General features: G+C 44.9%; 1 protein-coding gene across 2 annotated transcripts; it reads left to right on the top strand.

Moving 5' to 3' along the window:
- Nucleotides 1-341: 341 nt before the first annotated feature.
- On the top strand, nucleotides 342-26,032 carry GAL3ST4 (galactose-3-O-sulfotransferase 4). 2 transcript variants are annotated; one of them, XM_066593780.1, is made up of 5 exons: nucleotides 343-909; nucleotides 13,080-13,190; nucleotides 13,790-13,900; nucleotides 17,564-17,858; nucleotides 21,419-26,032. In XM_066593780.1, exons 2-5 carry the CDS (start codon nucleotides 13,084-13,086, stop codon nucleotides 22,244-22,246), a joined length of 1,341 nt encoding a protein of 446 aa, XP_066449877.1. In that variant the 5' UTR covers nucleotides 343-909; nucleotides 13,080-13,083; the 3' UTR covers nucleotides 22,247-26,032. The 2 variants fall into 2 exon arrangements, with proteins under 2 accessions (XP_066449878.1, XP_066449877.1); XM_066593781.1 differs by lacking the exon at nucleotides 13,790-13,900 and having other exon boundaries at nucleotides 342-909.
- Nucleotides 26,033-26,431: the final 399 nt, after the last annotated feature.

Raw genomic sequence — 26,431 nt, 5'->3', positions numbered from 1 at the left:
TAACGGCAGTCGTCCTACGTAGATGGTCTGCCACCTTGAAGTCTATGCAGAAGAGTTTGTGATGGCCAGAAATATTCTTCGAGGGTCACAAATACCTGCGGCATAGCCTACAGAAGTGCCCAGGACTCTTCTTCTGCCCTGCCTCCCCTCCTTTCTTGACTTTTGTCTCTGTCCTCAGGTTGAATAAGGAGTCAGGAAGTTTCCTGTGTCCAGGGAATGCGATTTCCCCATCCAGACAGCACACTCTCCTCTTTCTCTCTTCCCTGGACCTCCCTCCTCTTCCTCCTCCTCCTGGTGAATAACAGCAGGATCGCTAAATAGCACTTTTGTTAGGAAAGAATTCAGAGGACAGATGGAGAAGTAAGAAGAGATGAAGAAAGGAGAAGGGGAGAGGAAGGAGGGGGAGACAAAATGAGAGGGCGAGGAGGGAGGGCTCCAACTAGACAGAGGCAGGCAGGAGAGAGTTAGGAAAACTAGAAGGAGGAGAAGAGGAGAACAGATGGAGAAGAAAGAAGGGTAGAAGGAGAAAGGAAGACGGAGGGACGGAAAATCAGAGGCACAGGGTGGAGGGAGAGAACAGGGATAGAGAGGGACAGAGGCAGCAGGGGAGGGAGAGAGGGAGTGTGAAGTCAACTATGAAGAGCAGAGACTAGGAGGGAAGAGGCTGAGATATAGGGCAAGCAGAGCAGACAGAAAGTTTTGAGACAGGCAGGAGACTATGCATCAAAGAGGACAGAGGCCCCATCATCATCATCATCATCATCAAGGCAGAGACAAAGAGCAGAGATAAATGAGGAACAAAAGAAAGAGACAGACTGCAACTAGGAAGAGAAGAGGGAGAGAGAGGAGGACGACAGAGAACTCCATAAACTAAGGACAAGAGACACCTCCACGACTGCACCCAGACAGGTGAGTGCCACCTAAGCACGGAGAGACAGAGGGGAGGTATTAGAGAGACAGCCTGAGATAGATAGATATGCCATAGATAGATGGATATGTGATAGATAGATAGATAGATAGATTGATAGATAGATAGATAGATAGATAGATAGATAGATAGATAGATAGAAAGATAGATATGAGAGATAGAGATAGATAGAAGATAGATAGATATGAGATAGATAGATATGAGATAGATAGATAGATAGATATGAGATAGATAGATAGATAGATATGTGATAGATAGATAGATAGATAGATATGAGATAGATAGATAGATAGATAGATAGATAGATAGATAGATAGATAGATATGAGATAGATAGATAGATAGATAGATATGAAATAGATAGATTAGAGAGATATGAGATAGATAATATTCATTTGTATAGCGCCAACTTATTTCACAGCACTTGATAGATATCAGTACGGTGTAGTAGTTAATGCAGTTCACAATGTAGAGATGACACATTATGTATTTACGGTGTAACTTGTGTATACGTTACACCTTGTGTATTATCTGCAGTGTATTATATATTATAACTTCTCGGCTGTATATATATATATATTACTTATATACGGCTCGTGTTTCTGAGCACACATGTCCTCTCTTCCACATCTGGAGTCAATTACAAGTTTGTGTAATAATCATGAGATAGAAAGTGCTGAGCCGGGATCAGAGGCCACTTGCCTGGAGGGCCACTGCATATTTTTAGACAGGTCAGTGTATTGACTGGGGTGAGTGGTGGACTAGTCGGTGACCTGCCAGCTCCATGGACCATTTATTTGTTTCTTATGGCTATAGATCAGTTACTTTTTATATAATAGTACATAGATGTGCTGTATCTCCAAGTGTATAAATAGTATGAAGGCCAAATAAAATACTAAGACTGGAAGAGCATGGTTGTGTAGGGTGATGGACATACACCATTGTGTCGTGAGTAGGCAGGCATGGTTCTGAAGGTTGCTAGATACTTCCAGACCCTACAATATGGTCCTGTGGTTAAGAGAACATGGTTGTGTAGGCTTGGGGGTATAGCTCTAGACATCACAATACGGTCCCATGACTAGAAGAGCATGGTTTAGTAGGGTGAAGGACACCTCTGCACTCCATAATATGGTCCCTGTTGGGGCATATTTAGTTTCTTAAAAAATCTATTGTGTGATACCAGAACTATTTTGAAGTAACTACTGTAATCAAATACAAATGACTACTTCCCCCTAGTGTATCTGACCCCGCTGTATAATACAGATTTAGTTTCCAGTCTGTGGTGACCTGGTCACTGAATCACTCATGACATTCCCTGATGTGGGTCATTGTGTTTTATTGTGCATCTGCCATGGTCAATTTAATTATTTGGCCAGAATCCATCCCTGGTGGTCTACTGTTTCTGCAGTCACAGTGGGCCTTCCCATTGACCATTCCTGGTGGTCTAGTGGCTCAATATTATTTACATAGCTGCAGTGATGACTTTAATGATATTTATAAGTGTGAGGGCCTACTGTTATTAATAAAATCCCGAGTTGTTCAATCATCTAATAAATACTGTGTTCAGTGATTCTGCTTCTTAGCACATTTCCCTGGTGTCTAGCAGGTTATTAATATTCCTGGTATTTAAAAAAATACCATCCCTCAATTGTCCAATGCGATTCATAAATAATATCCCGGGTGTCTAGTGGGTTACTAAATACTATGTTTGATGATGTAGAGATTAGTAGTAATGTTCCTGGTCAGCTAGAGGTCAATTAATAATATGCCCGGTGTTTAGTAGATTAATGAGTAATATCTCTGGTGGTCTAGGGGCTAATAAATAATATCCTTGGTGGTGAGCCGGTTATTGAAATATATATTTGGTGATATAGAGATTAATAATATCCCTTGGATTTAGTGGGCTCATGAATAATATATGTGGTGGTCTAACAGCTAATCTAATCTCTGGGCAACTAGAGGTTAATGAATAATATGCCCAGTGTTTAGTGGATTAATGAGTAATGTCTCTGGTAGTTTAGGGGTTAATAAATAATACCCCTGATGGTTAGTGGGTAAATAAAAAAATGTGTCTTTTGGTCTAAGGGTTAATAAATATTATCCCTGGTGTCTAGTGGGTTATTGAATAATATATTTGATGCTATTGAAATTAATAATATTAATAATATATCTGGTTAGCTAAACATTAATAAATAATATGCCCAATAATATCCCTGGTGGTTAGAGGGTAATTGACTATATTTTGTGCTGATATAGAGATTAATAATAATATCCGTGGAATTCATTGAGTTAATGAATTATATTTGGGGGTCCAGCAGTTAATATAATCCTTAGTCAGCTAGAGTTTAATAAATATTAGGCACAGTGTTTGTTTAATGAGTAATATCCCTGGTGGTCTAGGGTCTAATGAATAATATTCTTGGTGGTTAGTGGGTTAAAGCTACAGGGTGATTCTAATATCTTCCAATATAGGGGAAATAGATACCTTTTTAAAAAATGTACTACGGCTTTCTGTACAGGTAGTTACCCTCTTTACAGGGGGTAAACCCCTTTTGTTGAACTGCCCTAGACAACCAGGGATGTTATCATTAAGCATTTTACTACCTTAGACTACTAGTGAAGTTATCATAAATCTTTTCACTACCTTAGCCCACTAGAAAAGTTTTTATTAACCCCTTCACTGTAATCAGCAGGGGTGTTATTGTTTACATCGTCACTGCCCTAGACCACTAAGGTTGTTATTATTAAGCTTTACGTCCCTCAATCAGCAGGGATAATACAACAAACCTTTCACTACCCTAGCCCACCATAGATGTAATTCTTAACCCTTTTTTGTGATACTCCATCAGGAATGGTATCATTTACACCTTCACTGCCCTAGACTACCAGGGATGCTTTCATTAACAGCTTTACTGCCCTTGACCACATGGGATGTTATTGTCCTACCTTTCGCAAATCTAGACCACCATAGATATTATTTTTGACACCTTCACTGTGATAGTCCAGCAGGGATGTTATCATTTACAGCCTCAGTGCCTTAGACCACCAGGGAAGTTTTCATTAACGTTTACTGCCCTAGACCTCCAGGGATGTTATTTTCCAACCATTCACTACCCTAGCCCACAAGATGTTATCATTCACTCCTTAACTGTGATAGTGCATCATGGCTATTATGATTTACATCTTTACTAACCTAGACCACCAGGAATGTTATCAAACCTTTCACTACCCTAGTCCACCATAGATGTTATTGTTAACCACTTCACTGTTATAGTCCAGTATGCATGCTATCATTTACACCTGCACTGGCCTAGACCACTAGGGATGTTATTAGCTTTACTTACCTCAGCCACCAGGCATGATATCAACAAACCTCTCACTACCCTAGCCCACCATAGATGTTATTATTGAAACTTTTACTGTGGTAGTCCTAATCACAGAAGATCCCTAAAACAATAATTCTTTATTAATATACGTTAAAAAAACATTGGGCTCAAGACAGTCTCCAAGTAATGGGGACAAAACATAAACAAAAAATAGACAATGGACGAGACACAAGTGCTCATAGACGTCACAGTGTTATAGGAGTGTAAGATCAGAGGGCCGCCAGTAACTCAGGTTGAGTCCAATATAGATCTGGGGTATTTGAGTTTTATAGTTAGAGGTCAGTATGCTATATTACACCAACTTCCTCAGTTTCCCTTTAATTTCCTTGGCACTCTGGCTAAGGCGCTCTCTAATCTTATACGAAGGTCGCCTAGATAGATGAGCCGATATGTTAGGCCCTAGTGAATTGAGATGATCTCCTCTAGTAGAGATTTACTAAGTTGAGAAAAAAGAGACCCCAAATAGGCGTATTTATAATTCATCCAAAGTTCATAGTTCATTCAAGGTTCTAATTCATTCAGAGTACATAGTTCGTTCAAGGTTCAATGCATTTTAGTTGGACCCACGACTTTTCAAGAACCGGGTGGTCAGATGTAAAAGATCGTTCACAGGTCTATCCGTATCAGCAGACATATGACTTATAACATTAAGATGATTAATTATGGTCTGAATTAGTGCCTATCATCTCTTAGTGTTGGTAAACGTTGAGTTTAGGACCTCGAGATTGCCCCCCCCCCCCGAGGGTATACTATAAGATAATGCTCAATTGTTACAATTAGAGCTCCCCATATGACAGATAACAGTGTCATAGGGAGACAATTCGTCCAAGGTTGGAATAATGTAGACCACCTCTAGCTGGCCTGACGTTAGTCTGAGTGGCCTGATGATGCCACCACTTAGTCTAAGTGGCTTGATGATGCCACCAGATAGACGTTAGAATAGTGACACAGTTGTCAGGCTATCCCAGCTAGGATCTCAGTGCTTAAGAAAGGGAGCAATACCCCTAAAGCTCAATCTGCAGCTGCAGACCGTCCAAATTACTTGATAACAAAGCTAGCTAAAGCCTGGGTCAAACAACCATGGCCATGTAGATAAGCTGTCTAGACTGAGCATCAGTACTGAGAAAGAGAGCGATTCACTGGTTAGGCTAATTGTAGATAGAGAGTGATATAGCCTCCTGCTCTGATGGTGGGTAGGTGGCTGTCTGATTGTGTCTGAGGCTGTCTCATGTTATAAAGCCCATAGCCTTGTCTAGTCCCACCCAGCTCGTTACAACCCGCCAACCGTGAGTGGGAGTATAATTAGCCATGCGCATACTCTGGACTGCCCCTCTCCCATGTTGATCCCTGATATTGGATCCCTGCACTTCAGAGCCCCCAATTATTGTTTACCATGTAATGCCCAGCTCTTGTGTTTGAAAAGTTGGTATTGGCAGAACTAGAAAAACATCCCCCTAGAGTCTCAAAACAATCGAACATGTCCGCTCCCCAATTGCGAGCCTTGAACTCACTTGAATCTGATCCAGATATCATTATAAAATCCTCCGATAAGGGGGGTAACATTGTCATCTTGAATCGGACAGATTATGTGACAATGTGTAAAGACCTGTTGGGGGATAAAACACCTCTAACATTCTAGGATATGATCCATCAATCTCCTTTCAGAGGACACTGGAACGTATTCTAATGGATGGTCTACGAGCAAAGGTCATTGACGACAAAGAGGATAAATGTATGTCACCTCGTCACCCTCGGATTGCGACGTTTTATGCCCTGCCCAAAGTCCACAAAGGATTAAATCCGTTAAAAGGTCGCCCTATTGTTTCAGGTATTGGCTCCGTTACACAGAATGCAAGCGTGTACCTTGATAAAATCCTAAGAGACTTCATAATATCTCTCCCCTCGTATGTGAGGGATACCATGGATGTCCTCAGACATCTGGATGGACTCCAGGTAGACGTACGCTTGGCAAGTCTCGACGTGGAGGCCTTATATAGTTCAATCCCCCATGAAGAGGGGATCCAGGCAGTGGAATTCTACCTTCCACAGCGAGGGGCACAACTCGAGGAGCAGAATATCTTTGTGTCCAAGTTGTTGAGATTTATACTTACACACAACTTCTTTCTGTTCAACGGCCAGTACTTCCACCAGCTCAGGGGTACAGCGATGGGGACCCCGTGTGCCCCCACCTATGCCAATCTGTACCTGGGCTGGTGGGAGGAAAAACTGGTATTTTCTGAGGCCAACCATCCATGGACAGATAAGATTTTGTTGTGGTTAAGATACATTGATGACATGCTCATCCTATGGACCGATGATACAAGCTCCTTTAACAAATTCGTAGACCACCTAAATGTTAACAACCTTGGTTTAAGAGTAACATCGGAAATACAAGATGATGAAATATAATTTTTGGATATTAGAATCAAAAAAATGTATATATTTTTAACGTATATTATTAAAGAATTATTGTTTTAGGGATCTTCTGTGATTAGGGCATTTATAAATTAGTTCCCTCTGCCTCTGTGATTTTTTTTTACTGTGATAGTCCAGCAGTGATGTTATCATTTACACCCTCACTACCCTAGACCAACAGGGACATTTTTTTAATACTTTACTGCCCTAGACCACTAGGGTTGGTATTGTCCAATCTTTCAGTATTCTAGACAAACATAGGTGTTATTCTTGACACCTTCACTGTGATAGTCTAGTAGGGACATTATCATTTACATCCTCTCTGCCCTAGACCACCAGGGATATTATTGTCGAAACATTCACTACCCTAGCCCACCAAAGATGTAATCATGCACCTCTTTTTTATAGTCCATCATGGATACTATGATTTATACCTTCCAAAACCTAGATCACCAGGGATGTTAATAAACTTTTCACTACCCTAGTCCACCATAGATTTTATTGTTAACCGCTTCACTGTGATAGTTCAGTAGGCATGTTATCATTTACACCTTCACTGTCCTAGACCACCAAAGATATTATAAATCATTTTCTTTCCCTAGACCACCAGGGATGTTTTGATCAAACATTTCACTACCCTAGCCCACCGTATATGTTATTCTTGACCCTCTCGTTATGATAGACCAGTGGATATGTTAGCATTTACTCCCTCACTGCTTTAGACCACCAAGGATGTTGTTTATGGTTGCAGGGAAAATGAACACAATTTGCCCATTTTTAAGAGTGATAAGGGAAAACTATTTTTATAGCCATTTATGTAAGACATAAGGTGTAGGTTACAAGTATGTTGGTGGAAGGGGCTACTACGCTGTTTCGCACAGGTGCCTAGTTGTCTGTGTTTGCCCAAGGGTCAGATCATATTTTGTGAATTCCACTGGAGATTGGCTCTAAGGACGCTATTACTCGAGCGCTCACATTTTCTGGGCTGACCCAACAATTAGGGCTGTTACACAAGCATTAATGGCGCCCGTGAATAGCACCCTAAGGGTATGTCCGCAAGGTGGAATTCACTGCAGAATGTTCCACATGAATTCCACCTCAAAAAGAACGGCCAAACCCGCTGCCTTCTTCCACAATTCTTGCCACGGATCTGCATGTCAATAGACAGAATCCACGTGACACGACTTCTTGATGCAGAAACTCACGGAGAGGGGTCGGAAATTACATGCGGCGGATGTCCCCTGCATAATGCAGGTAAGCCCAGCTGATTACACCTGGACTCATCACTACAAATACCAGTCCAGCTGCTCGCCACAACCAGCGCTTCAGGGACCTTTCACACAGGCCGGTATATTCGGCAACAGCTCTGCGTGATACACCTTCCTGCGCAATATTCAGCCCCCAAATCCCTCCTGCTAACGTGCACATTTGGGTGCTGAATTGAAAATAGCCGAATCCATCAAGCAATTCCGCATCAAAATCAGTTGGCCGCGTGGATTTCGGTGCAGAATTCCGTTACGGCATATTCCACAACGCCGTTTCAGAATATTCCGTTCCGTGTGAAAGGACCTTTAGGCCGGATTCACATGTACATAGGCGCGTTTGCACGCGCACAAGCGTAGCGTTTTTGCAGAACGAATATTGCTTTTTTTGTGCACACATCAGCGTATCTTACTGTACGTTATCAGCAAGCCATGCACATTTGCGCGCAGTAAAAAGAATCCGCAAAGATTCAAATGGCTAATTCGTCGTAATGAGTTCTAAGTGTGTTTTTTTTCCCTGCGCAATCACACAGTGTTTAACGCATCTCCTAGCGTATTTTGCACGCTTTTGCGCATCCCCATAGAGTTCTATGGGGAATTTTGATGTGCAAATGCGAAGGAAAATAGAGCGCGCTGCGTTTTTTTTTTTTTGCGTGACTGAAATGTGCAGGAAAAATCTGCGCAAATGAACAAAGTCATTGAAATCAATAAGTTCTATCCTTTGCGTATTGAAAATACGCGCAAATACACCCGCGTGAAGTTGGCGTTTTCAGTTTTGTCCTTGTTACGAAAAAACACACCAAAAATGTATTTAAAAAACGGATATAAAAACACGCGTTTTACATCCCTGAGACGGATTAACTTTGATTTAAAACGCCCGTGCGTTTCTCAAAATGCGTTTTTTGTTACGCTTTTTAATGCAGACAAGAACGCCGCCGGGTAATGGCTCCCTCAGACTTTCAATTAGCCCCTTGTTAGGCAATCTAATTAAAATGTCTCTACGCAAGCGGCACTTAGAAAGGGCGGCCGCGCTACAAAGACGCTCATTTTCCAGGAGAAAGCACTTCTTAAAAGTTCTCCCCCTGACGAAACTGGTTCCTTGTTACAAAAGGCTCAGACGATGAAAAGAACACTTGAGAAAGGGACAAGAGGTTGTTCTTGAGGAAGACTGATGTTCTACATAGTGCGGAGGGGGGGCTAATATATAATATTACGAGCCGGCCGCATACTGCATGTCACTCTGCAATTAAACTGGTCAATGAGTAACCGGCTCCATCCTAAGTCACCTCGTTAAGAGCTGCCCCTCCCTTCAGCTGCGGACTCCCAACCATGGGGACGACTGCTGTGTCATCCGGTGGGGGCCACCCTCCCCACCGCCTCACAGATGGGCCCTCGGAGCGCTTCCTTCCAAATATTAGCTCATTTTTGGGGGGGAATTAACAAAAATGACAAACATTTGCAGCTGTCTAATCCATACTCAGCTGTAAAAGCGTGAGCTGGGAGAAGGGGAATGTGCAGGGAAGGACAGCGGAGGCCGCAGAAGAGACGGAGGATAAGGACGCCCGCGCCACATTTATGGAAGAGTCTACTTTTATGTAAATACAGCGTAAATGGAGGTGTCACCCAGTCCTGTATAAACCTGCGCTGCTGATGAGGTTTCCTAATCACTAATTAGTTCTGTACTCCATGCTGATACCTTTACAACCTGCTTTTGAAGTTTTCCCGCGCCATATTCTAAAGAGTCAGATTTATCCCGCCGCGCCGCGCCAGCATGCCCTGTTCTGGGTTGGCATGCTGATTTCTCTTGTTCGCTGTAACCCCACGCGGCTGCCGTAGCAGACCCCGCACACCTCGGCTCTCCTGTACCAGCTCTAACTTCAGCGGGGTACCACGCATGCGCCTTTAGGATAGTTAGTCCCGCTGTCTGAGGTCAGATGACTGCGGGTAATGATCCTCAAAGGGCACCGCTGAGGTCTCAGCAAGTTAGGGCTCATGTCCACGACCGTGTCCTCACCATGTATCGCGCATGCGTTGCTCGTACGCATGATACGTGGTGAATGGAGGCAGTCCTAGTCAATGGACTTTCATTCTTGCATGCACACAGCATGCTCTATTTTTCTGCTTATCGTACGCAGCCCTTCAGTGGGCGTCGTATACGCCGTCCATACACAATACATTGCGTATAGGCAGCGTTTCCATATGCAGCGCCACTCTGAACAGGGCACTGAGTTTGAAAAAAAAAAAAGAAAATCACATTGCGCATGTCCATGACACGTGATTCGCGGGCATGCGCACTGCCATACTCTCCTCATACGCGGTCTCTGCCAGCAGAGCGTATGGGCGGTAATGCGTAAAACGCCGCTGGAGACCCACAGCGTTTTACACATACGCCGTGGGCATGAGCCCTAATGGAGAGCTGAAGAGAAAGCATGCCAACCAAGAACAGGGGCAGCCCGGTGCTACAATGCAGCGTTTGAAAACGTCACCAGCAGATTGTAACGGCACCGCGGCGCGGATTACAGAAGTAGTTAGCGATGAGGAAATGTTATCAGCGGCGCCGTTAAAGGTCTATAGAGGACTGCATCGTAAGAACTGGGTGACGGGTTCTCCTTAACGTGACCCTCCAGCCTGGGAGACAAAGATGGCCGCACGCCTTCTCCGACTACCTGATACGCGTTGTGCAGAGCAGGCATCGGTAGGCTAAGGCTTCATTCGAGTATTTGCGCACTTGCGAGAGCGCTGGAGCCCCGTTGACTTGCAGTTGGGTATTCGGATGTGTGTGTGAGGAAAAAAACCGCAGCATGCCCTATTTTTGTTCGTATTCCATTCCGAAATTGCCCATTAAAGGCGTTGGGACGGTAAATACGCCGTGAGTATGCGGGATACGTGTGTATTCGCTGCGTATTACACATGAAGGCACGAGAAATCTATGGGGCCTTTTAGTTGTGCGTGTGAAAAACACAATAAATATGCGCAAAAAAAAAGCAATACGTAGTAAATATGCGAAGATTCGGTCCGTGAAAACACGACATATTTCACGGACCGGAGGAACTGCCTGTGTGAATGAGCCCTGAGGCCATATTTCCGCGTGCGACTTTCTTGTGTCTGTTGTATTGTAGGACGCACAAAAGGCGCACGAAAATAGAAGCCTTAATTGTGAGGGGGTCAGTTTACACGTGCGGTTCATCTCTCGCTGCGATGCTCTGAGATACAGAAACTGCGGCACGGCCTATTTATCTATAATTCCGTCATTTTCTACGGGCGAGTTAACAGGTCACGTGGCACATGTGCGTTCCGTGCGACTGCGATGTGATTTTTTACGTTTCTTATTGACACAACGTGCGGTTTTCCCGTGCGTACCGCGATGCGTTTCTCTCACAAAATGCATCGCACTCACAGGCAAAACCACGGGGTTCAGAGGGCGACATTGGTCGAGTGTCTTGAAGCGATATCGCACTCGCCTTAGTAAATCCGGCCTAATGATGTACGCTAATACACAGTGTGCGTCAGTAGTCAGAGAAGAGGGGCGGCCATCTTTGTCCAGGCCGGACGGTCGCTTTAATCAACCTCTATCATACTTTGGGGCACATCTCCGTAGATCGCGGTTTCATTCGCTTGTAAGTACAGTATGTGCTGGTGTTTCTGCGAGGCGCGAGCATGTGCGCTGCTGCGCCATTCCTTGCCAGGAATATAGCGGGACAAAGGACCCCCCTTCTGGCGATCGGTGGACTTCCTTTCTCCCCCTTTAAAGCGACCTTCTAGTTTCAGGACGCAATTCTGTCTGGAGGGGGATACATCCCAGCGGTTGTTCTTCTCTGCCGTCCCTCCACCCGTTTTGGATCCCATCTTCCGACTACCTAACCCCCATAGTGCATTGGTAGTGTGTTAGACTACCCACGCATTATACCTGCTCTGTATTGGTCAGGGCTGCTCACATGATCAGCACTGGCCAACCAGAGCGCAGAGCACGGCTGAAAATAAGACCTGGAACCGGCGGACTGGAGGGGCGGCAGAGAACAACTGCCGGAAAGGTCCCTCCTCCCTCTCCTGCTCTGGGGCAGAATCTTGCCCCAAAATTAGAGGGTCACTTTAACCCTTTAGTGGCCACCTTTTTACTGACCTCACTAATAAGCTTTACACTGTCACATTCATCTTATTAAGGCGGTGGCCTAACTGACTACTGACAGCCGGGCTGCTGCTCTAACAGGCAGGAATGGAGAAACCTCAGATCCTGTTTAACTCCTTAAATGCCACAATCAAGAGCTACTGCAGCATGTAAGCAGATGACAGGGAGGGGGCTCCTTCTGTCCCCCATGAGCACCCTACAGTTCAATTGCAAGGTACCAATGGGTTCCCATGGCAGCTAGAAGCCTGACAAAGACCTCCATGTCTGCTGTGTAACACAGCCTATTAGACCCAGCCTCTTGCAGAGTCTAATAGGTTTCCGTCATAGACATAGTAGAACGCACTACCTAAGTAATGCAGTGTACTATCCTAGCAATCTTAACAATCACATCTTCAAGTCGATGCAAAGTCAGTTGTTTTTCTTTTAAAACTTGGACTTTTTGTGCTAAAGTAGTACAAAATACTAAACTCTCTATAAACTCGTTATCTCGGTAATCTGCCGATCAGATAAGAAAGTCATCAGGGTATTTTTACGAAATGGTGAACGCTGTAAACATAAAACCCTAAAAACAATGGTGGAGTTTCTGGGGGATTTTTTTCCATCTTTCCCCCAAAATATGTAATAAATGTTCTGAGTGGGGCCATTAGAGAATACAACCCCCCCCCCCCCCCCCCAACATAACAAGCCCTCATACGCTATATCAGCAAGTTATGGCTCTTGCAATGCAACGATAAATACCGTTCGATCCTTATGGCACAAAATATGCTGATCACGAAGGGGTTTAGGGTCAACCGAGGAGGAACCCGAGTGGGATCCAACAGTAGACGGACAGAAGTTGTGATGTCGCTTCCCAAGAGTATGCTCACCCATAGTGTCTGGGTGTCCATGGTGATCTGGGGTTGATGTGTCACCCGGCGTTGATCTCCCACTGATAGCTGACATGATTTGTTATCTTCCCTACAGGAGAATGCGGCTCAGCCACGTCTGCAGGATACAATTCCTGGGTTTTGGCCTCGTTGTTCTAATGGCCATCGGATTTACTATACAGATTCTGGGGATCCACTTCCCGAAGAGGTGAGTGATCATCTAAACTACATAATCCAGTTCTACCATAAATCACTTCAATGGGTTGTACCAGATTAGAAGGAAGGATCTGTTTTTATGTCTGTAAAACAGCACCACTCCTGCCCATGGGCCGTGTCTGGTACTGCAGCTCAATGCTACATCAATATGCTCCTTTATGTTTCAGTTCCTCAGAATATGAAACATTTCTGCTTGCTGTAAGTGGATGGAAACATTCTTCATCTACTGGCTTTAAAACATATCTGAGTCTTCAACGGGTTTTCTACAATCCCCCAGGTTGTCTTTCCCCGCTCATTTGCTGCTGTTTGCACCCTGTTTCATGTCTGTAAGTTCTAATTTTCAGGTGGTCTTCCCCATTTTTCTATTTCTCTGCTGTTTGCAACCCAGTATCAGGAAGGGGGATTGTAGCAAGTCTAGCATTCTGCCAGTAGTTCACTGTCCTGACTTCCTTGCCCTTACTTCCCATGTTGCATTACACTGTCTCTGGTCCAATCAGCAGGGAGGCAGCCTGTGAGTGTATGGGAGCTGCCAGTGAAGATAATTCCTCCCCTTGTTACTATGGAAACTTTCATGTGTCTTTGTTACTACAGAAGATCTGTACCTAACGGCAGGGAGTGGATTGCAGAGAAGCCGGAAGGGAGACCCCAAGTGGCAAACACTTCAAACATGATTTACAGTGGTAAAGCAGCAACATTTTTAATGTAAGTATATTACAGAAATGATGAAACCAACACAAGCCAGTAGATGAGCAGAAGTTGTCTGAAAACTTAGTGCCCCGTTACACCTGTTCTTACCCATTACTGTTTCAGCTTAGGCAGTCTTCGCCCCTGTCCTGAACCCCGGACTGTTAGCTCTTACCTACATTTTTTCCTTGCATCAACCTTTCAGCTGAACAAACATAAAAAGGTTTTCCAACTGCAAAACAAGAATGTTTCAATTCCCTGAGAGCAAGCAGAGATCTTAAAAATGATGAATGAAACACAAAGAAGTCTGGAAGGCTGAAGAAAGCTGCTAGTTATACTGAGAGAACTGCTGTCCTCCTTCCATGGAAGGGATTATAAGTGATGACAAAAAGCAGAAGGTGTCAGGCATGATGGGGCGCAGGTTGGAGAACACCGCTCTAAATGTCCTTCATAACGTCTTCGCAGCTGGAACGTACGGCTCTCCCTTCTCATTGAGCGTCTCTGAGGAGGCTTCCCCGTGGGACCGCGGCTTCTCAAGCTTCCCAGGATTAAAGTATTTCCTAAATGTTTGGCATTCATACCCGTCTGGGAGAAATGTCCATAAACATACAAGAGTGAGGAGGACATTTCCATGGATGGTGGGAATGGTCTCTTGTTTATGGCCGTTGCATCTTGTTTATTCCTCAGTCATTTATAAGGCAGCAGGTCAATAAATAGTAATAAGTGACGGTACTTATCCAGAAGACTCCGTGTCACCTCACGTCCCCCCCCCACACAGCACTGGGAGACAGTCTCAGAAGAGACAGGGGAGACAAAGAACGCAGGGGAGACATAGGAGGCAGAGAAGAAATAGACGAAGGTGGTAAGGAAGACATATGAGGCAGGGGAGACCATGGATGCAGAGAAGAAACGAGAAGCAGGGGAGCCAAAGGTAGCAGGGGAGACAGGAAAGATGAAGGTGGCAGGGGAGACATGGGAGGTAGGGGAGACCAAGGATGCAGAGAAGAAACAGGACGCAGGGGAGCCGAAGGTAGCAGAGGAGACGTAGGAGGCAAGAGAGATGAAGGTGCCAGGGGAGATAGAGAATGCAGGGGATATGAAGGTGCCAGGGAAGACCTAGGAGGCAAGGGAGACCAAGGATGCAGAGAAGAAACAGGACGCAGGGGAGCTGAAGGTAGCAGGGGAGACATGGGAGAAAGGAGAGATGAAGATGGCAGGGTAGACACAGGAGGTGGGGAGACCAAAGATGCAGAGAAGAAACAGGATGCAGGGGAGCTGAAGGTAGCAGGGGAGACGTAGGAGGCAGGAGAGATGAAGGTAGCAGGGGAGATAGAGAACGCAGGGGAGATGAAGGTGCCAGGGAAGACCTAGGAGGCAGGGGAGACCAAGGATGCAAAGAAGAAACAGGACGCAGGGGAGCCGAAGGTAGCAGGAGAGACAGGAGAGATGAAAGTGGCAGGGGGGACATAGGAGGTAGGGGAGACCAAGAATGCAGAGAAGAAACAGGACGCAGGGGAGCCAAAGGTAGCAGGGGAGACAGGAGAGATGAAGATGGCAGGGGAGATGTAGAACGTAAGGGGGACATAAAGGGTAGATAGGAGGCAGGAGGAGACATAAGAGCAAGGGAAGACATAGGAGGCAGGGGAGACAAAGGTGGCAAGGAAGATATGGGAGGCAGGGGAGACATAAGAGAAAGGGGACAAATAGGTAGCAGAAATAGAGGAGACACAAAATGCTGGGGAGACATAGGAGGCAAGGGGAATAGGAGACAGGGTAGACATAAGAGAAAGGGGAGACAGGGGATAAATAGGTAGCAGAGATAGAGGAGACACATAAGGCCGGGGAAACGTAGGAGGTAGGGGATACATAAAAAGCTGGGGAGAAATTGTGGCAGAGAAAACATAATTGACAGAGTAGACACAGGAGGCATGGAAGACACAGGAGGCAGGGAAGACACAGGAGGCAGGGGTGACATAGGAGGCAGGGGAGACATAGGAGGCAGGGGAGACATAAAGGATCGATAGGAGGCAGGGGAGACATAAGAGATGGTAGAAATAGGTGGCAGAGAAAACATAGGTAATAGAGCAGACATAGAAGACAGGGGAGAAAAAAGACACAGGGGAGACATAGAAGGTAGGGATAACATAGGAGGCAGGGAAGACATAGGAGGCAGGGGAGACATAGGAGGCAGGGAAGACATGGGAGGCAGGGGAGACCAAGGATGCAGAGATGAAATAGGAGGCAGAGAGACAAAGAAGGCAGGGGAGACATAAAGGATAGATAGGAGGCAGGGGAGACCAAGGATGCAAAGATGAAATGAGTGGCAGGGAGACATAAGAGATGGTAGAAATAGGTGGCAGAGAAAACATAGGTAATAGAGCAGACATAGAAGACAGGGGAGAAGCAAGACACAGGGGAGGCACAGGAGACAGGGGAGACATAGAAGGTAGGGATAACATAGGAGGCAGGGAAGACATAGAAGGTAGTGGAGGGAACACAGGGAAGACAGATGTCAGGAGAAAAAAGACCTGTGAGAGACATAGGAGACACGGGAGAGATCAGTTACATATACACGGGATGATTATCACCTGAAGTATGATTGGAAACAGTGAATTTGGGCAATAGTCCTCAATGTACACGGCGCCTACAGGGCACTGAGCGACAAATCACTGGCTTGTTGGAGATGCTAGTTTTTAGCAGAACTAAATCTTGATTGACTGTTGTGTAAACAGGAGGCGCTGAATCTATGAGCAACTGCCTGTTTACTGGGACTGAAGGCGGGCGGCCAGAACAATCTCCGACTGCATCTCCTCCATTCACTGAACAAACAGCCCCCACACATTACAGGAGCTCATCTATGCTATTGGATCGCATGTCTGACAGCAAGCTTAATGACTGTTTCCAATAACAACCAGCAGAATTGTAAATACAGCTTCGGAGTATAACACAGGATCAGTACAGGATAAGTATGACTCCAGCAGCAGAATATTGAGTGCAGCTCTGGAGTATAATACAGGATGTAACTCAGGGTCAGTACAGGATAAGTAATGTACGTATGCAGTGACTCCACCAGCAGAATAGTGAGTGCAGCTCTGGAGTATAATACAGGATGTAACTCAGGAGCAGTGCAGGATAAGTAATGTATGTACACAGTGACTCCACCAGCAGAATAGTGAGTCCAGCTCTGGAGTATAATACAGGATGTAACTCAGGAGCAGTGCAGGATAAGTAATGTATGTACACAGTGACTCCACCAGCAGAATAGTGAGTCCAGCTCTGGAGTATAATACAGGATGTAACTCAGGAGCAGTACAGGATAAGTAATGTATGTACACAGTGACTCCACCAGCAGAATAGTGAGTGCAGCTCTGGAGTATAACACAGGATGTAACTCAGGAGCAGTGCAGGATAAGCAATGTATGTACACAGAATATGTTAAAGGGAGCAAATTGTAATATACCTGGCCTTTTCACCAACTGGAGGGCCACCATCAGCCTTCCACAACATGACAATGCAGCTGGCCCCATCTAAAGCTCGAGTTAGACCTTATTCTCACCGCGGTACAGACCCTGCAGGGACTTCTGTAGGAAGTAGAAATAATAGAATATTTATGTCCCCTCTACAAAATCTTCTGATTGGTGAATTATTAGGTCATTTAAATCGGCCTTTCTGTATCCTCAGGTCCCACCAAATATCTCAGCTGCGCCTTATGACTGTGGAGCCTCAGCCTTCCTACCGGACCTGCCGCCCAAGACGTCATATCATGTTTCTGAAGACGCACAAGACAGCGGGGAGCACCATACTGAACCTTCTGCATCGTTATGGCGAACGGAACGGTTTATTCTTCGCCCTGCCTTACAAGTATCAATTCAACTATCCAAGTTCTTTCCATTCGTATAGAGTGAAGGGATACAATGCTTCCTCCCGGCCGCACTATGACATCATGTGCCATCATATGCGCTTCAATTACCCCGAGGTAACAAGCCTTGTGATAGGCTGCCATCAATAGATTCACGGAGCGGGGATTTCCGGTCACTAACAAGCTTTTTCCCCCTACTCACAACACCTTTAGTTGCAGCTTACTGGCATTACAAGCATTACTGCTGTAGTTTTATCAATTCAAATTAGTCTGGAATTAGTTGTCCAGTTATAAACGACTGATGGCCTATCCATAGAATAGGCCATCAGTAGTAGGTCAGCAGGGGTCTGTCATTCAGGACCCTGCCAATCAACTGTTCTCTGGGCTGGTGCACTTGTGTACTGAGCTGATTTCTGTAGGAAACAGATAGCTCTGTTCACAGTGCAGTGGCCAGGCTTGGTATTGCAGGCCAAGTTCCTATTGAAATGAATGCAAACTTGACCTACAATACCAAGCTTGACCACTGCAGTGGAAACAGAGCTGTCTACTTCCTGCAGAAATCAGCTATCGGTAATTGTAGGAGCAAACCAGCCTTGTGAACAGCTGATCAGGGTGGATCCTGGATGGTGGGTCCTCACCGGTCTACTATTAGTAGTACTATTTCCCAGGGATAGGTCATCTATAGGTAACAACTAGACCCTCTAAGGCCTTATAACCAGTATGTGGTCTAGAGGAGTGTAGCTGCCTGAACCTACAGATAGCAGCGGGGCCGGAGAACTCTCTAATGTGGATGTTCAGCTTTCCCTCAACAGATGATGTCGGGGGAAGAGGAGTTGGGGATGTCAAATTTCAACGCCCGACCCTTTTGTTCCCCGTAAGATAAGCATCCACCAGAATTGTCTGGCTGTGACTTACCTACCTAAGTGCATGAACGCTCCACCGAGCCGAACCTTCGTGTATGTCGGGGGGGCCTTCATGTGTGTGGGAGAGCCGCTCATGTGTGTGGAGGAGCCGTTCATGTGTGTGGGGGAGCCCTTCATTTGTGGGGGGGAACCCTTCATGTGGGGGGGGCCCTTCATGTGTGTGGGGAAGCCCTTTATGTGTGTCGGGGAGCGCTTCATGTGTGTCGGGGAGCCCTTCAAGTGTGTGGGGGAGCCCTTTATGTGTGTGGGGGAGCCCTTTTTGTGTGTCGGGGAGCCCTTTATGTGTGTCGGGGAGTACTTCATGTGTGTGGGGGAGCCGTTCATATGTGTAGGAGAACCCTTCATGTGTGTGGGGGAGCCGTTCATGTGTGTAGGAAAACCCTTCATGTGTGTGGGGGAGCCGTTCATGTGTGTGAGAGAGCCGTTTATGTATGTGGGGGAGCTCTTCATGTGTGTAGGGGAGCGCTTCATGTGTGTGGGGGAGCCCTTCATGTGTGTGGCAGAGCCGTTCATGTGTGTAGGGGAGCCGTTCATGTGTGTAGGGGAGCTCTTCATGTGTGTGGGGGAGCCGTTCATGTGTGTGGGGGAGCTCTTCATATGTGTGGGGGAGCCGTTCATGTGTGTAGGAGAACCCTTCATGTGTGTGGTGGAGCCGTTCATGTGTGTGGGGGAGCTCTTCATATGTGTGGGGGAGCCCTTCATGTGTATGGCGGAGCCGTTCATGTGTGTGGCGGAGCCCTTCATGTGTGTAGGAGAACCCTTCATGTGTGTGGGGGAGCTCTTCATATGTGTGGGGGAGCCCTTCATGTGTGTAGGAGAACCCTTCATGTGTGTGGGGGAGCTCTTCATGTGTGTAGGAGAACCCTTCATGTGTGTGGCGGAGCCGTTCATGTGTGTAGGAGAACCCTTCATGCGTGTGGGGGAGCTCTTCATGTGTGTGGGGGAGCGCTTCATGTATGTGGGGGAGCGCTTCATGTATGTGGGGGAGCCGGTGGAAACAAGTGTCGCATGAATGACGGTTTGTACGACAGTTGTTGAAGCTGTATGGGGACCTTTACTTCTTGACCACTGACTGTGGGTGAGAGAGGCGCGTGGTCCACTGTACTATAGTACTAACTACATGTCTTCCAGTCTCGTGGAAGAACAGCCTGACTCGTTAACTAAATCCTTTTTGCTAGGTATTTACTAGATTGGCTTTACAGGCAGCCGGCTGGCATTACAAGTATTTGCTAGGTCTCTGATCCTCAGCTACCCCTACATACGTGTTTATCGCATATTTTCTGCAAGTGTAATAAATATTTCCAAATTACAGGGCAGGACTTATCTGCGGTACCAGCGGGTACCAGGAGAACACCGGAAACTGCAAAATGAGTGAAACATACGTCAGTAAAGAATTCACTTAATAGTGACTGTATTATTGTAAAGGGCGGCGTTGTGCCTGCTGGGCAAAACCTTCAAATAAGAGAAAATACCAGTTTTTGTATATTTCCACATTTAGCTCATTTTTTGTCTAATGTCCGCTCAGATCTCAGAAGTCCCTGTACTACATTCACCTATACATTGTAATATACAGGGGTGGACAAAAATATGAAAACACTGTACGAAATGCGTGGGCTTTAATCATCAGCACTGAGTTGCTTGGCTGAGAGCTTTCCTGCCAAATTTGTATTTACTTCACCTCTTGCCCTGCTCTGGGTGGTGTTAAGAGCGAGCTGGTAACAGCAGCGGAGTGGCTCAAACCTTGACCAATGGAGCCTTGTTGCTCAGGCAGATGTTCACGTCTACCCGGCAGCATCTGCGTCATATTACCATATGTCTTATTGAAATATGATTTATAATCCCATGTAATTTAAGGCGTGCATTTCATACAGTGTTTCCATATTTTTGTGCACCCCCTGTACTTCTCCCTTCTGTACACTCCAGCATTTGAGACTATTGGAACATATTTATTATTGTTTGTACTCCAAATTACTGGAATTCAAAAGCAGCAATTTTTGGTACAACTCTTTGCAGTTTTACACCGGGTCCGCCTCCTTAGGTGGAGCCTAGAGTTAGTGGGCGTGGCCAGGTGCAGCTCCTCACATTTACTATGATGTACATCTGATTCTGGGGTATATTATAGCTTGGCGCTGGCACGGATGTTCATCTGGCGCTTAGAGGTGATGCCGAATGAGACAAATGTAATAAAGTGACCCTTCGGTTTCAGGACAATGTTCTGTCCCGGGACTGGACGGGCTTATATTGACTGCGGTTACAATCATCTGATTTTATATTTTGAGTCTGTTCCCAGATTTTAATTAATTTTGGGGTTTGGTCTGTGGTCTGCATTAATTTTGGGAACTGGCTTACAGCTTGGGCTAACTTTGGGGTCTGGTTGAAGGTCTGAATTTATTAAGAGGTTGCGTCAAGGGTCTTCATTTATTTGGAGGTCTGGATGACATTTGGAGGCTTGTCTGTATATTGCGACACACATGGCAATATACAGTCGTGTATCTTCATTGGCATATATGGCGGCACAGTGTAGCTCTTTGGGCAGCTTGTAGTACACCCTAGTCTCATGATGATCAAGTATCATACCCCACAGGCAGTTCTATTATTTTGCCATGACTCACTTTTACCCTGTTTCATATGGAGCAGGTGCTGTAAATGCTCTGGGGGTGGCAGGGCAATTAAATTTCGCACTGGGGCATTGCAATTTCTTATTACCCTGTTTTTTCTAGATTCTGTTTAACATTCAGTTCATTTACTTCACAGGTTCGGAAAGTGATGCCTCCAGACACCTTCTACTTCACCATTCTTCGGGACCCAGCCACCATGGCCGAGTCGTCTTTTTCCTATTACCGCGTTGTGTCATCTGCATTCAAGAAGGCACCTAACTTCAAAGCATTTATTTCTCACCCTTCACATTACTACCGACAAGGTGAGAGATCCAACCACTACGCCCGTAACCCATTATGGTTCGATCTTGGATTTAACTCTGATGCTCCATTTACGGAAACTTACGCAAACGCTGGGATCCGAGCGGTGGAAGACACGTTTAACTTGGTTCTTCTAGCCGAACACTTTGACGAATCGATGATTCTCCTGAAAGAAGAGTTGTGTTGGAACCTCGATGATGTAGTGACCTTCAAAATGAACAGCCGGGAGACCTCAAGAACATTGTACCGTGAAGACATCCAGAGACTTAGGGCATGGAGTGCTCTAGACTGGTACCTCTACTCTCACTTTAACCGCACCTTCTGGAATAAGGTGGAACATTTTGGGAGGGCAAAGATGGACAATGAGGTCAGAAAGTTGAAGGAAAGGAGACAATTCTTGGCTAAACTTTGTATTGAGGGTTCAGAACCTGTAGGAGCAGAACAAATTAAGGAAGAAGCAATTAAGCCCTTCCAATTCGGACAAGAGAAGATCTTAGGTTGGCCTGTTCGAAATGATCTCCCTCCCGAAGTTCGGATGCGTTGTGTTCGAATGGTAACGCCAGAGCTTCAGTACAAAGATATCTTAGATGTTCACCAGTTTCCAGTGAGGGCCTCTAATGGCTCAGTCCTATTAGCCACTCCTGCACGGTCCATAGGCAGATGAGAAGGGCACATGTGATTCGTATGGTTAGCAAGTCTTTAATGTACAAAGTTGAAGACGTTATTGCTTTAACCTAATGTGCCTGAGTAATATGTGGAAACCATGTCCTCCATTGTTAACACTACACCATTAGGTCTGACAAGCACTTTATGGCCCCTGCAGTTCGACATGCTGTCTGCAGCCTTTAGTCTTGATATGGGAGAAGATACTAAAGGTCTAGCTACATAGTGCAATCAACACGCTGTTAATCATGAATACGGTACTGATTCTTTAATACTGCCCCAACTGACTCAGCGCTACCTCGGAAACATTAAGAGTCTGATGGGAATTGCCGAGCAACTTGGAAGAATATCTTAAGGAACCGTAATAAATGCCTTTGAGTGAATGTGAATCTTCTGCAAGAATCGAACAATCCAAACATGGCAGATGTCAATTTCTTATACCATGGACTAAGAGACTTAGGCCAGGGACCAGTTTATCTTGAATTTAGGTAGTACACTGCCCGTGACTGCTACATTATCACTTACATAGCACTGCTGCCTCAGACTCTTTAATATAAGCGTGTTACAATGACTGCATCGATCTGGGGAGTCCGGGGAATGGGATGCTCTGGAAAGGGGGAGATGATACAGGACCAGTTGCAATCACACTCAATCTATGGTGCCATGGGGGCTAAAGGTTGGCTGCGGTGTGCCCTGGTACATATTTTATATGTGGACCCAGAAGCTCCGGGCTACACCACTGTTAAGGGCACATAGTGGAACATCATGAACCATTAGATGTGGTTCACCCATTTGTGGCCATATTGAATGATCCTATGCCTAGACACTTGGGACCGGTTTAGGGTTGTGTACAGTATGACAAGCATTAATATAATGTATATCTGTAATGGAATACAACCAACACTATAAATATATGTTTAAAGGGGTTGTCCAGTTGTAAACTACTGATGGCCTATCCACAGTATAGATCATCAATAGTAGATCAGTGGGGGTCCATCACTTGTTTGCAGGGGGCCGATGCTCTCTTGCACTGAGCTGATTTTGACAGGAAGCAGACAGCTCTGTTTCCACTGTAGTGGCCAGGCTAGGTATTGCAGGCCAGGTTCCCATTGAAATGAATAAAAACTTTGCTTGTAATACCAAACATGGCCACTGCATGCTATATTTCTTCCGTATATTACTTCTCTAGTGAACCACAGTGGTTTCTTTTTTACCTTTCACTAGTTTGTTTGACAACATTTAGTTGCTTTTAAGATGGTCATTTTTTAATAGTGCCCACGGGGCATTAACTCCTGTGGTTTTATTTTACCCTGTTAATCTATTTTTTTATACTCCCCCCATATCCTTTTAGTCAGTCTTTCTAAAATCCAATACTTTCGTTGTAGTAAAAGATTTCTCAAAGTCTGTTCATATGTTAAAGCATAAACATTGGTGGTTGCCGGAATCCAAATTCTCTTCCACCTTAACCTCAGACATCAGATCCCCATTAGTAAATACTAAACCTAAAAGGCCATCTCCTCTGGTTGATGACCTAACAAGCTGATTTAGAAATGCTTCTTTAAAGGGACTGGATCACCATTTATTATGATTAATAATCAAGACCAGACAGTGTTTTCCTGTGTTATCTACATTCAGGTGTCCCCTCTCAGTGTAATCCTGCCTGTGATGTTAGTGAGCGACGGCTGCCAAGCTTTCTCCACAGATCAGGAAGTGACAGACTAGTACTAGGCTCTGTGGTCAGTGTGAAAAATGCAGGATTGTAGGATTTAAAAAAATATATAAATTGTGATTAAAAATGTAAAACAAAATCACAAAAGCTCTTAAAAAATATTTTTATGTGTTTATATAATAGGTCATTTACCTATAAAAGGCAAACACAATTCTGGGATGTATTAAGAGAAGCATAGAGTTTAGATCCCATGAGGTCATTATCCCCCTCTACTCTTCCTTAGTCAGACCTCATCTGGAATACTGGGTCCAGTTCTGGGCACCTAACTTTAAACAAGACATAGACAAACTGGAGCAAGTTCAGAGAAGAGTTACCAAGATGGTGAGCGGTCTGCAGATCATGTCCTATGAGGAACGGTTAAAGGATCTGGGAATGTTTAGCTTGCAGAAGAGAAGGCTGAGAGGAGACTTAATAGCTGTCTACAAATATCTGAAGGGCCGTCACAGTGCAGAGGGATCAGCCCTATTCTCATCTGTACAAGGAAAGACTAGAAGCAATGGGATGAAACTGAAAGGGAGGAGACACAGATTAGATATTAGACAGTGAGGGTGATCAATGAGTGGAACAGGTTACCATGGGAGGTGGGGAGTTCTCCTTCAATGGAAGTGTTCAAACAAAGGCTGGACAAATATCTGTCTGGGATGATGTAGTGAATCCTGCGCTGAACAGGGGGTTGGACCCGATGACCCTGGAGGTCCCAACTCTACCATTCTATGATACATTTGCTCCTTCATTGCCCCTTCTTTCTACTCTGCTTTTCCTGTACAATGTCTACCCAGGTATGGCTATATTCTTACAATCCTTGATCCATGTCTCTTTTAGTACAACTTGCATATAAAAGCCATTAGCTTGATGAGCTTGTTGCTTGCGCTACGGACATTAATATACATTGTGTGGACAACATTATTTTTGTTTTAGTCTAAGCAATCATATTAATTCCATCTCCAGCATTAACCCTTTCCAATCCACTGTCTGACCTGTGAAGACATTATGATTTAAGGCTGTACAGCTCCGATGTTGGAAGACATCCGTCGGGGTTCTCTTACTGTATACTACCAGCCTCTCTGCTGTCGGAGTCTATCCAGTGTGTCACCTCATGCAGTACTGGCTTTAGCCAGCATATAGCGCCATTGTATAACAGCAGAAAAAGAGTAAGCCCCTAGGAAAACCAAGATACAAATTGGATTGGAAAGGGTTAACCACCACGGTTTTGGAGTTACCAACGCATCACTTCAATCTAACTGGCTAGGGCAGAAATCATATCATTGATGTATCTGTGTAACATAGGACAGAGACGTTCTTTATCACCAATCTTCATTCTAGTCAACATGAGGATTTCAAGTAGAGAACCTCCTTCCATTACTCAGAAATCACTAATAGAGTTATAAAAATGGGTTCTCTAAACTGGACAATCCCTTTAAGGTCATCTTGTGGTGAGATGACCAAAAAAACACTACTGGGAAAACACAGAGGATATTTCTGTATCTTGTTTCCGACGGACAGTACGGGTAAGAGTTTTGTATTGTCCCACATGAGAAATTCTCAGTTGCTTGTAATGAATGTATAAGATTTCAAGGCTTGTCCAATGGAGCATCTTCCACTGGTCTGAAGACAATCGTTCTATCAGCAGGAGTTAGACTTGTCCGATGGAGCACCTTCCATCAGTCTGAAGACCTCATTCCACCATCAGCAGTACGGCTTGGTATCTATACATTGGATTATTTATTGAGGCCCTAATAACAAACTGAAAACTTATAGACATATGCAATACTTGAGACGTCTTCCATCCCAGAGAGACTGTCTTCCAATACTCTTTGATGGGTAAGACTGTCTTCCAGAGCACGAGAGTGTCCTCCAACCGGCCGGTTCCACCCTTGGGGACTTTTCTTAAGAGTATATTTTCTAGTTATATTGCCTTTCCTATAATTTAAAGAGAATATTTATAGTTCTTTGTAGCTGATGCTGATATTTTGTATGTTTTATATGTTTTTATGGGAAAACTGGAAACTATTGCTGTGTAGGATTCAGTGAAGAATAAATGCTCATGTTTCATCACGAGTTGAGTCGTATGATGGATCTGTATTGTCATTGCTTGTGAATGCCCCTCCCAACATATGTAGGTTTCATATCAAACCCTGGAGATTTTTCCTATCACCCCCTGCTGAAGAATGTTCTTTTGTAAGCTGCCAAGAGGAGTGGGGGAAGGGCAGTGACAACTGCAGTGAGCACATTTCTGGTTAAGGAAAGCGGTTGTTAGTTGTCAAACTTCTCAGCCATTGTACAGAGAGCTAAGAGTAGCCTCCGGCACAGATGTAGTAGCCGATCCTGGTTTGCACTATTTTGTTTGGAAACATTTCAGTCTGTATGACGAAAGTTGGACGGACCGCATTAAAGTCAAAAAGGATTATTTTGCATCTCAGCTTTTGGTATTTTCATTGTTTGCTTCCAAGGACAGAC

This window comes from Eleutherodactylus coqui, chromosome 2 (assembly GCF_035609145.1).
Source record: "Eleutherodactylus coqui strain aEleCoq1 chromosome 2, aEleCoq1.hap1, whole genome shotgun sequence".
NCBI classification, from domain to species: Eukaryota; Metazoa; Chordata; class Amphibia; order Anura; family Eleutherodactylidae; genus Eleutherodactylus; species Eleutherodactylus coqui.
Note: the sequence above shows the minus strand (reverse complement) of the source record. Positions and strands in the feature narration are given on the sequence as shown.